The sequence below is a fragment of the Dendrobates tinctorius genome, unplaced genomic scaffold, assembly GCF_039654945.1.
Source record: "Dendrobates tinctorius isolate UK_male_01 unplaced genomic scaffold, ASM3965494v1 ptg000066l, whole genome shotgun sequence".
NCBI classification, from domain to species: domain Eukaryota; kingdom Metazoa; phylum Chordata; class Amphibia; order Anura; family Dendrobatidae; genus Dendrobates; species Dendrobates tinctorius.
In genome coordinates, this window is record NW_027361734.1 from 2,653,650 (window position 1) to 2,672,012 (window position 18,363).

An 18,363-nucleotide genomic window follows, 5' to 3' on the forward strand; every position below is an offset into this window, starting at 1 on the left:
TCTATGGTGCAGAAACAATATGCACCCAACTAAGGCTATTTTTAAAAATATAGATATCAGGGTGCACAGAAAAAAACAGATCCCATACTGATCATCCACACAGCATCAGCTTTTTAACAGATGCATTGCAATTCTTAAGAAAGAAAACTGTATTTGGTCTTGTAGGTGTCAATAACTGCTGATGTAAAAAACTGCTGCATACAGATTGTAGACTGATTTTCATCTGTATGGTGGTCAGTATGCAATCATCTGATTTTATTTCTGGATGAATATTAGACTGAAATTAACATGGAAGCCTACAAGAGGTTGGAGCCTGAGCTACTGCTTTGTAAAGGTGGTGAAGAGAAAGTGACAAAGATGGGTTCTGAAACTGGAAGCATCAGGGGGTTCACCGGTGATCGAGAATGTTATGGAGTGTCATGGGTCTGAGAGAAAGGGTTATAACAAAAATAGTGGTTATTAGCGATGAACCGATCTGGTGAGAATCAAACTTGCCAAATTGCACAGATTTTTCCAGGAAATCCAATTGACTCCATACAAATGTATGGAGAGTGTGGCCATGACTACTGGCCGGGAGTATGTATAACTCATACACATCCTCAGGGCCCAGGTCAGAAACCGGCAAATCCCCGCAGTGCACAGTGCAGTGCTGGGGCGATTCATGAGCCTGCAGTCACACAATGTGACGGTAAACTTATTGATTTGGACCTGAAAACCCTTTTAAGACAAGCATGATTCGTTAAGAAGCCTGAGCTTCATAAGGAATCATGCATCTCTCACTCCAATAGGACCCCTCATAAAGACTGTCATGAACAAGGCTATATTTAAAGAGTTGTGACCATAGTATGAAAAATAATATAAAATGTTATTACTGGGAAACGGAAACATCTCAGATAGTTATCCCCCACACAGTAGCACAATTGTCATGCGATCTTATAAGAGGCTCATTTACAGCCTTCCACATCAAAGTTCTTGTGGTAGCACCAATTTCTGATTTATTAAATTATAGGGACATAGCCATTTTTACATTAAAGCCTATTAAAAAATAGGTAAATGGCTCTTCTACTAAAGAGCCACCTTTATACTATTTCTTAGAAGACCACAGTAATAAATCAAATATTTTGTTGCATTAAAGAAATAAATCTTGGGATTAGACCAAGAGTAGCATCGAGTAGATCTGTCACTAGATGTCAAAATACAAACACCATACATTATAAATTCAAGGTCTTAGGGCCCCGTCACACATAGCGATCTCGCTAGCGAGATCGCTGCTGAGTCACAACTTTTGTGACACAACAGCGATCTCACCAGCGAGATCTCTGTGTGTGACAGCGATCAGCGACCGGCCCCCCTGCCGGTATCGCTGCAAGAAACCTCTGGATATTTTTTTTGTCGCTGATCTCCCGCTGGCCAGCACGCATCGCTGCGTGTGACAGGCGGGAGGCCAGCGATCAGCTGGTAACTAACGTACACATCGGGTATCCAAGGGATGCGCGTCCCTTGGATACCCGATGTATACGTTGGTTACCAGCGAGTTACAGGTGCCGCTGCCGCCTCACGCTGGGGACCAGGGGCCCGCGGAGTGTGTACCTGACGCCGCACACTGGGGACCAGGAGGCAGCAGGACGCCGCCAGGAGAGCCCGGGGATGCAGGCGCGCCCTCTGCTGGTGGAGGACTGGAACAGCAGGCACACTTGTCCGCTGCTCACGGGCTCGCTCCTCACCTCGGCGTCCTGATCCCTGGTGAAGCTGTCTGTGTGACAGCTCACCAGTGATCACATAGCGACTTACCAGCGATCCTGACATGTTGATATCGTTATCGGGATCGCTGGTAAGTCACTATGTGTGACTCCAGCTTTAGATTTGTCTCATCTACTGCAATCCAAGAAAAGTCACGTACAAGATTAGAGGAAGATTATAGCATAAAATCAGATGTGAGGACTCACCTTCACCAAATGACCCCTGTCAGATATACCCCCAACATACCAAACAGCGGCAGAGACATTCATTCATTAAATTGTAGCAAGTGGATAAATGCAATAAATATATTTTATTTTACAACAAATCAAATTGTGAATTTAATAAAAAAAATGGGGAAAAGTACCCAAACCCATATGACCAAATGTCATCTACATCCAGTGTTAAAAAATCCTTTACGTATATTTTAACACCCCTGAAAAAGCTTATTGTGAAACGTGTTTGGTGCATTAATGTCACTGGTTATCTACTTTATGCTCACTGTTTCTCCCATCATATGTATATCTTCTTTTGTACATTTTTACATATTGTGACCTCTGCTTTTTTCTTTTTCTGAGAAATGATTTTATATGTAGTTTGTAAAGCCCATTATTCGGTTCTCTTAATTATATTACAAACTATTTGTCATTCTATGTAACACTTTGCATTGATTGCAAAGCAATGACATGGGATTCTGGCAGGCCCGGGCAAAATGCAGCCTGCGGGCCACATCCGGCCCCCTGAGTGTTCCTGTGTGGCCCGCTGATGCTCACGGCAAGAGCGCTGGAGTCCTTACCTTTGTATGTGAGCGTTAACCCTTACCTCCCTCTTTGCTCCCAGCTTGTACTGTTGTATGTCTTGTGCAGGACAGGTAAGGGTTAGTCCCCCATAGTGCTCCCCCTGTGATCTGTGGCTTATCACATCCACTACATAGACTGCAATAAGGATTCTCACCCCCTGCCTGTCAGCTCCTGCCCCATATGTGATGTGGATCTCTGCATGTGGAGTAGAGGTGGGAGAAAAACTTTTTTCCAACATTCCCAATTTATTGCTGAATCAACTGCTATTACGTGTTACGATAAGCTTCATTGCAACAACCGCAGCTTCTGCCCCCTGATGACGGCTAATTCAAGTATACCAGCATGCACTGGTGAATCTCAAACAAAATGTCATGGGACGTTAAAAAAAAAAAAAAAAGGGTACGTTAGGGAATTTTTCAATGAAGTATATTAGAAAACAAGTGTCACGATGTGATTTGCCCTGCGTGGCACGACCCGACGATCGGTCAGTCACAAAACCAACAAAGACAAACAAGGGGACACCGGTGACACAATTACAATGGTGGGCTCTGCAAGATTATTCGCTTCAGTATCCATTGAGAAATCAGTCTGAAGAAGGTCTTATTATTTGATGGAAACGTTGTTTGATTACATGGATTACAATTCTTATTAAATTAGACAAATATAAATGTCTGTTGTTCCTGATGTAAGGCTCTTGGGTTTTTAGTGATGAATCTGTGCTGCACTTTATGCACATGCTCAGTAGTGACCAGTGCTGTGGAGTCGTAGATGAGATGAATCTGTGCTGCACTTTATGTACATGCTCAGTAGTGACCAGTGCTGTGGAGTCGTAGATGAGATGAATCTGTGCTGCACTTTATGTACATGCTCAGTAGTGACCAGTGCTGTGGAGTCGTAGATGAAATGAATCTGTGCTGCACTTTATGTACATGATCAGTAGTGAGGTAGTGCTGTGGGGCTGTAGATGAGATGAATCTGTGCTGCACTTTATGTACATGATCAGTAGTGACCAGTGCTGTGGGATTGGACTCAGTTAAATGTCCTATAAATGTCTGTTCTGTTCCTGATCTAAGGATCTGGGTTTTTAGTAGAGATGAATCTGTGCTGCACTTTATGCACATGCTCAGTAGTGACCAGTGCTGTGGAGTCGTAGATGAGATGAATCTGTGCTGCACTTTATGTACATGCTCAGTAGTGACCAGTGCTGTGGAGTCGTTGATGAGATGAATCTGTGCTGCATTTTATGTACATGCTCAGTAGTGACCAGTGCTGTGGAGTCGGAGTGGAGATGAATCTGTGCTGCACTTTATGTACATGCTCAGTAGTGACCAGTGCTGTGGAGTCGTAGAGGAGATGAATCTGTGCTGCACTTTATGTACATGCTCAGCAGTGACCAGTGCTGTGGAGCCGTAGATGAGATGAATCTGTGCTGCACTTTATGTACATGCTCAGTAGTGAGGCAGTGCTGTGGGGCTGTAGATGAGATGAATCTGTGCTGCACTTTATGTACATGATCAGTAGTGACCAGTGCTGTGGGGTTGGACTCAGTTAAATGTCCTATAAATGTCTGTTCTGTTCCTGATCTAAGGATCTGGGCTTTTAGTTGAGATGAATCTGTGCTGCTCTTTATGCACATGCTCAGTAGTGACCAGTGCTGTGGGGTCATAGATGAGATGAATCTGTGCTGCACGTTATGTACCTGCTCAGTAGTGACTAGTGCTGTGGGGTCATAGATGAGATGAATCTGTGCTGCACTTTATGCACATGCTCAGTAGTGACCAGTGCTGTGGGGTCTGAGTCAGGGAAATTGAGGAGTTGGAGGTTTGGCTTACCAACTCCACAGCACTGTGGCTACATCTGCATGTCCTGTTAGAAAGGTCCACAATGACAGACTGGCAGAAGACTTGTCCTGTGGAAAAAGATCAGAAGTACAGAAAGTCTTTGGTCCAAGTAAAAGAAAGCTTTTGATTAAGTTTTATTTGCTTGCACTATTTATCTTTACAAGACACTATAAAAAAAACATTTAACTAAAGTCTAATATTTGTTGGATTGTCGAAAAATAAACACATGGCATGCTCCATGTAAAAGCCTATGTGACTGATAATAACACTGAGCAATTCCATTTTCCACACGAGAGGATTAGGGCTAGTGGACTGATCATTATGTCGTGCTACAGGAAGTTAGCATTCTAGATTTCTATTAGCGCCGTGCCTGGCAATATACTCTGCTAATCCAATCATCAAAGCCATCACCAATAATTTGATTTCTTATTTCCCATTTGCAAATGCACTAACGTAACTAACATACAATTTCACTGTGAGCCCTTGGAGAACCAGAGGGTATCACAGACAAAGCTCTCCTGACTTTCCAGGACAGCGACACCGGTCTTCATCTAGAACATTAACTACAAAGTATAGATTGTTCATGGCATGTGTGTGTGTAATTGCTTTCTCCCAGTATCCAGCATGCAAAACTAATTACATTCAGCAGGTCCCCAGCGATACTATAAACACACAATCCGTTTACAGATTTCATGATTTAGTTATATTGTGGTTGGTATAAAATGCCGAATCTAACATGGCAGTTAAGAATATGATAAGTGAAGAATAATTACGTTATTTGTTTAACCAAAAGCTCATACACTTCAGTAGATGTATTGTGATAACAAGCTGATAATAAAATGGCAATCAGACAATATACATCCACAATTAAGATATCTATTTATATAATTGCCTTGTAACGTTTTCATTTCCTGTTCTGTTAGGATGTCAGCGTATTCCAGAATTCCAAGCGGAGGAAGTTCACCGACAGCCATATTGGGACACCCAAGTGATGGGTGTCTCAATATGGAAACTGCTGCTGGTACCAACCTACTGCACGGTATCACCAGAGGAACACCGTCGCACCACACACACACACTCTATACGCCGCATGCACCACACTCACACCAGCGGAACACCGTCGCACTGCGCCTGCGCGAATTCCGCGCAGGCTCAGTGAATCATTTGGCTTATCCTGACGGCAGATGCACAACATGTCTACAGGCAGAGGAAGCCGGTCACATTAAAGGGGTTTTCCCACGAACGAAAGCTCATTTTAAAAATTGTCTGACCATGTACGCAGCATACCACATCTCCTGGGCAGGGGAGGAAGCAAGTGACAATACTGACATTACAGCAGGGGATCACAGTTTTATTTTTTCATCAGGATTTTGTGCTTTGCTTCTTTTTTTGGACATAGAGTATGTCACTTCCTTCAGCGTTTTTGCAGCGTTTTTCACCCACTGGCTTGAATGAGTGTTGAAAAAACGCTGCAAAGACACGTGTCATTAATTGCAGCTTTTTTTCTGCAGCTTTTCACCTTGGTTACCAGCTCCCTGCACCAACGCGCTGGTATCTAAGGTACACAGCGGGTAACTAAGCGACGTGCGCGCTTGTTACCCGCGTTGTCGCTGTCCTGATCGCTGCTGAGATCTGCTGGTTTGGCAGCTCACCAGCGATCATGTAGCGACACACCAGCGATCCTGACAAAGTCATATCATTGTCGGGATCTGGTGCGTCGCTATGTGTGACAGGGCCCTAAGTTCCATTGAGAACACAGCAGGAAATCTCTGAACTCTGAGCTTTTGAACAGACTATAGCATTAAAGAAGCACTCCTCCTCCTCCCATCAAAGTTTTGATCCTCTTAATATATTGCAATCATATTATATAGCACTGTGTACTTACAATTGCTCAATTTGCGCTTCAACAGAGCTGATGCTTTGCTTTTCTAAGTAGAAACAGGAAGTCTTTTGCCCCTGCATTTATCATTCCTAACACAATTCCTCTGCTCTCCTCTCTGCCAGGGACTTTTGCAGTGACTTATGACTCATACAGGGAAAATTGACCTCCTACATAGAAATTAGGAGGACTCAGCTAGTCTGTTTTTAATCACGTGATGTCCTAGACCTAATGGAAAACAGAAGAATTTACTGAGTAGAACAAAAAAAAAAAAGAGCGTAAGGACACAGTGCTAGATAACATGGTGTCTGCACTATATTAAAAATGATGGGAGGAGTGCTTCTTTATATAAGGAACTGGAGGTCACATCACCACTTGTGACAGCTCAGGAATACAGCACATTTTTAATAGCACATTATTAAATGTCTTCATTTGTCACAGGTTTTACAATATTTTCACAAGCCGTGTGCCTGAAAAACCTCTTTAACAAAAAAATAAACATTTAATCCTAAAAGGAGCTAAATTGTATTCTTGTTACAAAAGAATACATTTAAGGAAAGATTAAAAAGATGTAGCAGGTCTAGCTGCCAAAAGGCAGATGCTTCAAGAGTTACTGGTCTCACCTGACATCAATGACGGCATAGCGCAATACTGTCACTGCTGAACTCATATGCCAAGCTCTACATTTCTACCTTGCTTCAATAAGAAAGAATTAAGGCACCTCTTTCCCTCTTTTGTGTGTAAAAGAATTTAAAACTATATAAACAATACTTAAAGGAAATCTGTTAGAAGGATATCACATCCCAAACAATTCATATGTGCATATAACTGTTTCAAAGACAAGTTAGGCAATTCCTTCACACGCCCAGTCCGTTCCTTCATTATTGAAAATTCTGCATTTGAACGGATATGCAAATAAGGCTGTAGATCTGAAGCCTCGTCACTCCAGCTCTATGCCCCTGTCCAGCACCACCTCCTCCTGCTTGACTGACCTCCTTTATGATGTGTGACTTCAGGCAAAATGAGTCTTCAGTCAAGCAGGAGTCGTCTGATATTGCGGTGTGTAGCTTCAGAAGGGGACCAAAATGGCAGCGATGGTGGACCTCACCTGTCACATCGACCAACTGAGACCTTGTGATCACAACACGGGGCACTGTTGGGAGCTGGCACAAGTGGGATCTAGTTAAGGGCCACTGTCAGAGACTGACAACGCTGCTTAAACAGTTAACAGCTGCAGCCGAACTCCTGTAATCATGTACATATAAGTGATAGTGCACAAAGGGGTTAAAGAGCTTGAATCGGGTTTGATATAATGCTCAACCTCAGTGTGTCTTACATTTCATTACAGGGCAATTGGAGGCTTTGGAGTACTTTCAATTAGCTGCAAATCAAATTTCACATCCAAATTTAGGTGAATCTGTCAATTTAGAATTTTGGGAGACTTGTCCATCCTTAATAATGATATTGAAAAACTAAGCTTTCCAATACTTTTATCCTGAATAAGTCTAAGGCCTTGATCCATCAAGGAGTTCTTGCCAGTTGTAAGCCAGAACTGTAGAAAAAAAGGACATGGACAGCACATCCAAAAATCATACACTGATGTATTGCGCTAGGCAAAGACTTACAAAACTAAATATGAGGTTCTTAGTTTAACATTCTGATTAGACTGTATAAAGCCCACTATCTCTCAGTAGGTATCTATTCTGAAAGGTGTAGCGACGTGTACCAACCACCAACATGGCAACAGTGTACCAGCAGGGCGCATAATGTCCCTCACAGCACCCATGATGCAAGGCTGAGTCCCCATGACTCCAGACCACACCACTCCACAGGAACATCACCAAAGCAACAATGGCTGCCACACAGCAGCAACACTAAGTGAAAGGAGCTGTAAAACTCACCTCCCACATGCTCCAAGACTGTGAGCTGAGAGTAAAGGGACCGACAGACGTTCACCATGATGCGGTAGTGGGTTTCATACAGTCTGATGAGACTGATCAATGTTAAACTAAGAACCTCATTTTCAGATATACCTTACTGGCCATGGTGGAGCAGGGTCCCAGGGTCACTGCTGGAGGAGGTAATGGTGGCGCGTTGCTGCAGGCCGCATGCTGGGATGAGGGGGTGTTCTGATGTGTGCCGCTGCAGGTGAAAATGGCTGCGGTGCTCTTTGGTGCGGGAGGGTTCCGCCAGCATTTTGTGAAAACCCGAAGCCCACTGCAAATCCATTACTGCGATGTGGTGTCCTCTGGAAAAATGGCCGCCAGGGGCGTCGCATGCTCAGCTTGAGATCTCGGTAACGGACCCCTCCCGCACCACAGCCATTTTCACCCACAGCAGCGCACATCGGAGCCCCACTGAATCCAGCCTGCGGCCTGCAGCAACGCACCACCCTTGCCTTCTCCAGCAGCGACCCCGCTTCACCATAGCCACCACCCCCGGTAAGCAATAAGATGCATGAATTATAAGAGGCACCACTATTTTAATTAAAAAAAAGGTTGTTTTTTTTTCCTATTTTTCTCCTCAAAATTTGGGGTGCGTGTTATAATCCGAAAAATACTGTATTTTACGAGTTGGAGTCAGTCCATTTTATACTGACTCCAAATCCAACAAAATGGACACCGACTCAGACTCCACAGCCCTGACTGCAAAGAGGAAATAATTCATTATTGACTCCATTAGCAAAACCACACTTGTTTTTGATCAAAATTTATTTTTTTTTCAAAATAGTGTTACAGGGTATAGATGAAGCTTGATGCGAAATCAGCATTTGATTGTTCAGGTCTCTCTAATGCCACTGTACCTTTTTACTATTAAGTGACCCCAGTGTTGTATTCCTGATTATTTTTCTTTGAATATGTATAACAGTGTGTTTGGCATTTACTATTCTGAGCTCATATGTGTATGTCAGTATCCGTCCTCAATGCGGTGACTGTACATATGATATTCAATTCATTTTTTGTACTTAATTAATCCTACGGTAGATCTTTATTGGATGGATGGTGTCATTGCCCAACAATCTTCCAAGAATCTACAGTATTCTTAATGTCTGACTTTGTATGTTTATCAAGTTGTATTTAAATACTGTCTAATAAAAATTAAAATAAAATCTATATATGTTGAGCCCTGCACATTTTTCGCACAGGTTTTCTTAAAGATCTCTCCTCTATCCCTGCAGCTGTGCGAGCATCGCAGTAACAGGACCAGTTGTAGCTGCCTGCCTGTACGCACAAATTATTCCATTCACTGCCAGTAAGCAGGCATGTTGAAACCATCAATAAAAGAAAAGCGGAGTTTTGTAGAAAGTGATATAACTTTTTTATTACGAAATAAAAGTTATTACAAGTAACGCAATGTTTTTGTGTCTGGTGCAAACTAAAGTAAAATAAATATCACATGGTTGCCTTGTGCCTCTGGGGTCCGAGCTAAAAATTCAATTCGTGTTTACGGACCCCATTGATTAAGACTGGTGTGCACAACGTCAGTCTTAATGAAGGCAATGCTAGAGTTAAAGGGAACCTGTCGTGTCCGATAATGCTATTAATAGTGAAAGGTTAATAGCATAATCAGACATGACAGGCTCTCTTTAAAAGTGCCTAACTCATCCAGGAGGGGCATGCTTCTTCAAGAATTAGGCACATCTTGCAAAGACCATGCACCTCCGCCAAAAGTGTTACTGCAGTTAGGGACTGGAAAATATTTTTGAAGCAGTTTACGCTACCAGAGCAGGGAAGTTTTGAAGAATTTTGGGGGCGATCTTCCCCACAGCCTGTCCAAGCCCCATCTTTTTTGGCAGAGCTGGCTGAGATTGGCATAAAAACAGAAAAAGTCACAACATTTATGGGCAAGTTCGAATGGAAAAACAAAATTGCAAAATTCCAAAGCGCTCTATGCCAGATAACTGGTGAAAACACCTTAAATAATTGGGCCTTATATGTGTTCTCCATTTTTAGGTGGGTTTCCTGGTGGTACCCAAACATACTGATAAGAAAAGAGAGCGAGTTAAAATGGGGACATGAAGTGACAGGAGTAGTAACAATCTCTCAGCAGTGTTGCGGAATATGTTGATGCTACATAAGCAGCAGGAAATGAATAAGGAGACCTTACCTGAATGCTGCGCTGCAGGTGTCCTTATACTCCTGGAGTTTTACACACACCATATTCAGAAACTGATCCGAGTAAGCACTCAAGTCACGCATTAAATTCATCAGGTCCTGAATACTCTTCTCCACAATGAATGTGCTCTGGAAGAGAATGCAACAACAATACAGCACATTAGTTATTTCCCACCTGCGGAAGAATGGATATGCGATTTTTACAGTCAAAGATCCTCATGAATAGTCTGCTACTTTTATAGAGTTACTAACGCAATAAAAAAGATGATCTTATTAGCTAGAGAGTCAATAATAGTCACGATCTATGATGACTGTATGATATCTCCTCCTGCTGCAGAGTATCAGGAACACTGAAGAGAAGAGTGCTTGGACACAAGTATGACAGCATGACAAACTGAGAACGCTTACCAACTTTTAGCATATGCAGAAGATTGGGACAGAGATAGCGGGATCCTGAGGAACAGACCGAGGTAGAAAGAAAGAGTTACAGAGACGCAGGGAGGCCAGTGGAAGCTCAGAGAACTGACTAGAGAGCATAGTGACCAAGGGAGAAGGCTCTGTAGAAGGCACGCGCAGCAGTAAGGCCCCAAGTAGCCGACAGCTCTTAAAGGTAATGGGCCAGGACAGAAAAGAATGTGAGATGAAGTGAGAAGAGTTGAGAGAATATGCTCGATATCGGTCGCCGAATCTCAATTTGCCATATTAGTACCGTATTAGTGCCCTACTCGTGTCGCATTTGTGTTTGATGATCTGTTCTGAACATATTCTGTCATTTCTACTCCTATTGACTTCAATGACGTTCGGCTGTGTTTGGAGAATATTGCAAAAACAGCATTTGCCTCTAGAAGTGAGTGTCCTGGGCGGGAATCTAGCCATATTGGCAAACCCTCTCCTCTACGAGGAGATCCAGACGCGGGATCTTGGAAAGAGGAAATGACTTTCACGGATTGTACTTTGATGCTAAGCAGGGTGGTGGGAAAGAAATGAGACCAGTGAAGGCAGGAATGTGTGAGGCCAAGAAAGTAATGAGACTGTGTATTAAGATGCTCTGTATTAAGGAAGAAACGTGTAAGAAGTTGTGTACCCGCTATCCTGTGCGCATAGTTGCCACACAATGGCTGTTTAGTAAAGGTCTGTTTGCCAAGAACTGGTGGTCTCCTTTCATGAACTGGTTAACATCTGGTCCTGGCAAACCAGCATCATTGGTTACATGCGTCCTGCAAGGACATAAGCACCCTCATAGCACAAGTCCACACACCGAGCCAGGACCACCACCTTCATGCAACGTGCAGGGGTACAAGAGACTAGCATCTCGCCCATGGCTACCACCAGCATCAAGTTCATATGTATGAACAATAATCGAACTGCCAAGCTTCACAGTAACATAGAAAACAGCACCAAAAATCTGAACAACCACAGCTGCAGCAACACTACCAACACAGGAGAACTCCTCACTCCAAGCTGGTCTGCAGAGAAAAAACTTTTTTCTTAATTATAAAAATGGGATAACAAAAACAAAGTTTTCCCCAACTATGCTGTCTCTTTATTTCACAAGCCACAGGTTTTCTAAAAAATAATTTCAGAGAAAGGTGATGTACAAATGTTGTATTTCTGTATACAAAGTGTTAACTTTCTGCTGCACGATATCTTCCTTGTGTGTTATTTTAAATAAGTTTTCTTCTTTCAGCAAACTCCTGCCTGCAAATATGGTAAGATGCGAAAAACAAAAAAAAAAAAAGTGCTTACTTAACCTTCCCAAAATCCTGCGCTGTATCTCCGCCACAGCCCCCAGTTCCTGTTATTTGTCTGTACTGGTGAAATCAGGATGACAGCGCTGCAGCCAATCACTGACCCCACCAGCTATTGCGATGTAGACAGGACAAGCCACTGGGCAAGGTGAGTGGGTGCAGCAGTGTCTATGTAACATCACTGCTGCAACCAAAGAACTGATAAAGGGGGAAGTGGTGGAGACAAAGAGCTGGACCCAGGGAAGGTAAGAACAGGACAGTGCCTTTTTTTAACTCGTGTTTAGAGGCATAAGGGTGGTTTCACATTAGCGCTTTTTAAGCGCACGCACGGCCGGGGCTAGCTCCGCCCCCGAGCCGGCTCTCTGCCCGGCGTGCCCGCCCCTTGCTTGTATCGCCGCCTCCTAGCGCACAGCGGCCCCTGCGATCGGCGCACCCTATCTTTAGCATAGGGTGCGCAGATCGTGCGCAGGCCGTGCGCTAGTTGTGCTTTGACCTGCGCTGCGCACTTTTGACGGTGCGCCGTGCGCGCCAAAATCCGAAAAGTTTGATTTTGGCGCGCACGGCGCACCGTCAAAAGTGCGCAGCGCAGGTCAAAGCGCAACTAGCGCACGGCCTGCGCACGATCTGCGCACCCTATGCTAAAGATAGGGTGCGCCGATCGCAGGGGCCGCTGTGTGCTAGGAGGCGGCGCTACAAGCAAGGGGCGGGCACGCCAGGCAGAGAGCCGGCTCGGGGGCGGAGCTACCCCCGGCCGTGCGTGCGCTTAAAAAGCGCTAATGTGAAACCAGCCTAAGTTTGCTCAAAGAAGGAAGCCTCTTATGTTAAAAAAAGGCTGCATCTGTACCCAGTATTAATATTAGCACCCCATAAAGTACAAGTACTGTATATTGGAAATAATAGGTACAACAAATTTGAGCGCCAACACTTAAAGGGAATCTCTCACCAGATTTTTTCTATGTAATCTGAGAGCAGCCTGATGTAGGGGCAGAGACCTGGTTCCAGCGATGTGCCACTTGCTGGTCTGCTTGCTGTTATTTTGATACAACCACTATTTCTCTGCTGCAGATTTAGCAGTTCTCTGAATGCTGAGCTCTGTATAACCCCGCCCACAGCACTGATTGCACACAGAAAGCTGCCAATGACTGGTGTGGGCAGGATTACACACGAGAAGCTGACTACGAGCAACAAGACGCAGAGTCCTGTAGTGATAATCTCCTGCAGTTAAAGCACTGATTTTATTGAAACAGAAACACACAGCCTAGTATGCGACAGACCGCTGGAACAGGGTCTCTTCCCCTACATATCATGCTGCTCTCAGATTACATATGAAACCTGCTTACAGATTGCCTTTATCACCCCAGCCCACACCACTAATTACTTGAGAGATTTAATCTAAAGTTCAGGATTTGATGGCCACCATTGGAAAACATTCTAATAAGTTGCCAGTTGTCAGAGAGTTAAATTATCTAATTTGTAAAAAGTCAACAATCACTTTTAATCAGATGTAAATTGTATCATCCAGAAATCTATCAAGAAACTTGTTTCAATCACAAGTTGCATATAGTTACTTCCCATTATCTGAAAAGCATTAAGTTCCCACTGAGAGATTTTCGAACATTACTCATCCCCACTGTTGTCAGTGATGGGGTCTCTTCGGCAGGGGGCTCCAGTGACCCGAGGTGGCAGCTCTCATTAGGGAATAGATGCTCATCTATAAATCAAAATGTCAGCATAGCAAGAGCCTGCTGCTGGTGGCAGGCTGAGCGAGCCGATGCGCTATGCTCCACACAGCTTCACCTGTCTTTGGGGAAGGGCTGCAGCTAATCATCCATTATACACTGACACCTTCTGCTGCCTCAGCTCCCACTGTCCTCCTTCTAGCTCACACTGGGAGATGTCTGATTCAGCTGATAGAATCTTGATAACTCTACATTGCTAGAAACGTATTGGAATGATAACTGAAATGACGCCTGCACGCCAGTAGGTGCACCCTAAACAGAGAAACCGAGGGTATGGCACGTATCATTCAGAGGAGTGCAGGGGAAAAAAAAAAGTTGTGGAGTCACTTAGAAAATATGATTGGGACCTCACTCACATCACATGAACACCACGGCTGTGGTGAGCGCTCAGGGAGAATACGCTACACGTGTCCCATCCCCATTGACCGAAGTGGATTTTTGGGTATGCATTGCGGGGAGTGGGTGTACTTCTGTATACTATTTTTTTTAGTCATTATTGTATAGCGTACAACTGTCAGAGATATATGTCCTAAAAGTCCCATAACATATGTCTGACTGAAGGCTTTGATGTGATATGAAATCGGCCAGAGATGGAGAACAGAAAGTATTAACTGGCTTATGCAGTGAATGAGTTCATGTCAATATAGTTGGTGTTCTATGGCAATGAACAGGTTAATGTTAGCATTCCTGACGGTCTAATGGTTAATGGGGGGTTGTAAGGGAGAGGGTATCAAAAGAGCAAGTCTCTTAGGCCTGTTTCACACATTCGTTTGTCACCATCAGTCAAAATCCGTCGATTTGCAAAAAAAAAAAAACAGATCCACCATTTATCTTGGCAGATCCGTTTTTTTCCCCGTTGACTTTCAGTATCGGCAGATTTTGCCTGAGGATCATCCGTTGCATCCGTATCTCTGCGGATCCGCCAAAATGTTGGTGTCCGCTGAGATCACCGAACGGACAATGCAACGTTTTTTTGTTGTCCGGATCCGTATTTTCCTCTTTTGCTACATGTTTAACCCTAAATCCAATCTGGCTGCTGGATAAAAAAATCACTCTCTCTCCTCCACTCACCGCCTCATTGCCCGAGATCTCGCCTCCACTCACTGCGACATCGCCCGAGATCTCGCCTTCTCTGACCGCTACATCGCCGGTAGTCATTTTTTCTTTTCAGCCTCGGTTCCTTTAAAATTCCGAAATCGGCGGATCCTGGCGCACCAACGGTCCGGTGGCTCCCGTTGGTGTTTCATCGCCCACGGATCCGTTATCCGCCATTTTAGCGGCTGCCAATGCACAGGAAAAACGTAAGTGTGAAACAGGCCTTAGCTAGCGGTTAGCAGCGCAGTCTCGCAGTACTGGGTTCCTGGGTTCAAATCCCACCAAGGACAACATCTACAAGGAGTGTGTATGTTCTCCCCGTGCTTGCGTGGGTTTCCTCCGGGTTCTCCAGTTTCCTCCTACACTCCAAAGCCATACTGATAGAGAATCTAGATTGTGAGCCCCACTGGGGACAGTGGTGTGGAATTAATGGCAGCATGAGTGAGTAAAATAAATATGTGATGAAACCAGTGACAGATCCGTAATGCTATGAATTTCCAAAGTTGCCTTATACTTCTCCCTCTAGAAAAACAAACAAACTGGTAACAGTCACAACAGGACAGGATTATAAGGCCATGTACCCACATATGCAGAAAAAAACGGACTTCTTCCCAGGAAAAACGTGCTTTTTAATGAGTTTTTTTGCTCGTTTTTTTTTGCGTTTTTACAGGAGCATCCTCCTGCTCATAGAATATAGTGAGAAATGCGGATCTTTCCGCAAAGTTAATGAACATGCTGCGTAAAAAGAATGCGATGCTTCTTGTATGTGATTTTGAAGCGTTTTAACCGGGAAAAACGCTTAAAAAACGTGAAAACCGCTTACGTGGGTACACAGCCTCAAGCAGACAAATGATAGTGGTTTTATTACATTGGCCTTTGTTTCTTTATAGGGTGCAGATGTAACAGAACATGCTGCAGATTACACTGATATTGTAGAAATGTCGTTAACAAAATAAAAATATGCACTTTGTTAATGAATTACCAATTCCAAAGAAATGTCCTCACACACAGGATATTTCCTCGTTACCCTTACATACTAAATACTGCAGAAAAGGACGTTAAATAACACAGAACGAAGTGGCAGTGGTGGAGGACTCTGCGCCTCACTAGAAAGCTGCAGAAATGTCGCTTCTCACACCCTGTGCTGAGTTTATGACTTTATGGCAAGCTGCATTAAATGGTAATTTGCTGATCATTAAGTGGTTGTAATCAGCAATGTACAATATGTCATCCCCCTGCCATTGGGGGGACACAGCCTGCTGGAAAAAGCTGCATTGCGTTGGTGTAGGAGTTGGCTCTGCAGATGTCTGCAGTGTGGCTGATAGACAGCGGAGACTGGAGCTGATCACGCCTTCTCTGCGCAGCTCAATACACTGACACGCCGCAGCCACTATTGTGTCTGAAATCTCACACAGCCAACACATAAATCAGTCTTGGCACATTTTCTTCCAGATTCTACATGTTAACGTTTTATAATACTACAATTACCAATCACCAGCGTCGGACTGGAACACCTTGGGCCCACCAGAGAAAATCATTCTTGGGGCCCTCTATGTAGCTGCATAGAGTTAAATACCAGACCACCAATTATGCAGTAAAACACGCTAATATCCGGGTATAATATAAGGTTGTACATGTCTTAATTATGTAGCAGGAGTTGGGGTAGCCCCCTCATAGAATATAAAGCAGCCCCCTCATAGAATATAATTTAGACCCCTCATAGAATATAATGCAGCCTCCTCATAGAATATAATGCAGCCATCTCATAGAATATAATACTGCCCCCCTCATAGAGTTGCATATATAGGAAGGAGAGAAGTCCGGCTTTCAGGATCGCGCTGTTCCAGTCCAAAGTTCACAAGGAGTTAATCCAAGGACCAAGCAGTGATTATAACTTTCTTTTTATTCCATAAACTCTACGCGTTTCGTGTACACTTCCTCAGGAGCAAAGTTACACTGGCATCACATTCCATTCTCTTTATATACTAACTCCCCTAGGAAGTGAGGTAGGTGCTCATTGCACTTAAAAAAAATTCACACATAACTATCAACATTATGTAAAATCACAAAAATCACTAAAATTCATCTATAAAACACACTTATATAAAAACACACATATGTAAAACTTCACACTAGAAAAAATGTAAAACATTATAATAAAATTATGATTATACTCAATAAAAGTCTAAAATTCTTGGTACATCATATCAATTAGCAGAACAACATTCACAAATCTCTTATATAACTGCACTTATATTTTCCTTTCAGTATTAACCCTTCATTCAACATATTATACTTTTACTTTCCTTATATTTCAGGCAGATGATCATATATTAATTAATGTATGTACTCCTATGCGGATTCGATCCTGCACAGCAGACCCATGCTCTGCACTCAAGAAACTTTTCTGTTCTCTCAGCCAAAGGCTCCACATCTCCAGAGCTGTCAGTTCGTTTTCAAGGCACCAGCCAACTATTCCAATCATAGTAAAATGCCGCCGATTGTATCTCTTTATATGTTAGCGATATGATCATTCCCTTGCTGTAATGTTATAGCATGGACATCACACAATTATCAGATGCCAATACTACTCTAATCCTTAGCAGACAAATATGCAGAGCACCAAAATTATTTAAAGATGTCAGATATTTCATTTAAACCGTATGGTTGCAGAGTCTGCAACCTGTGAATCCAGTAAATTTCCTTTCTCATCAGAATGACACTCCTGTTCACAGTGTCTTCTGAAACATAATCAATTGGGGCCACTTTAATACATGGTTTCTTCCCATGTTTTATAGTGCAATGTTTTGATACTCCATGGAACATAAAACCTTCAATTATATTGTGTCTGTGCGAATTCATGCGGTTATGCAGTTCTTGTGTGGTTTTACCCACATACTGTAAACCACATTCGCATTCTATCAGATATATCACAAAACTACTTTTACAATTCAGGGAAAACTTTATATCAAACACCTTATTATTCTGAATTGATCTGAATGTGGTCATATTATGCATAATCATGCCACAACACAGACACCGAGCGGTATTACATTTAAAGACTCCTGGTTTTTTGCACTGTTCATCCCTAATTTTTTCTTTTTTCAGGCGACTGGGGGCCAGTATATTTCTAAGAGTAGAGGATCTTTTAAAGGTTAGTCCTGGTTTATTTGGTAGCATACTCCCCAACACTGGATCATTAAGAAGAACAGACCAATGATCCTGTAAAATATTCCTAATTTTTTTATTTTGTTTAGTAAAATTAGTTAAAAAGTTTAAGGAGAAACTATCATTCTCTTTTTCTTTTTTCTTAGGATTTACTAGGTCCATCTGTTCCAAACCTGCGCACTCATTATATGCTTTTTCTAGCAGTTCTACCCATTTGTGCTTATGGTTGTTGTGTTTCACA

At 43.1% G+C, this 18,363-nt stretch overlaps 1 protein-coding gene across 1 annotated transcript in view; it reads right to left on the minus strand.

Moving 5' to 3' along the window:
• EXOC4 (exocyst complex component 4) overlaps window positions 1–18,363 on the minus strand; it is a 685,438-nt gene that overhangs the window by 220,651 nt on the left and 446,424 nt on the right. The window contains exon 12 of the mRNA XM_073580982.1: window positions 10,365–10,501. Coding sequence (XP_073437083.1) covers window positions 10,365–10,501 — 137 coding nt within the window. The remainder of the gene's footprint in view (window positions 1–10,364; window positions 10,502–18,363) is intronic.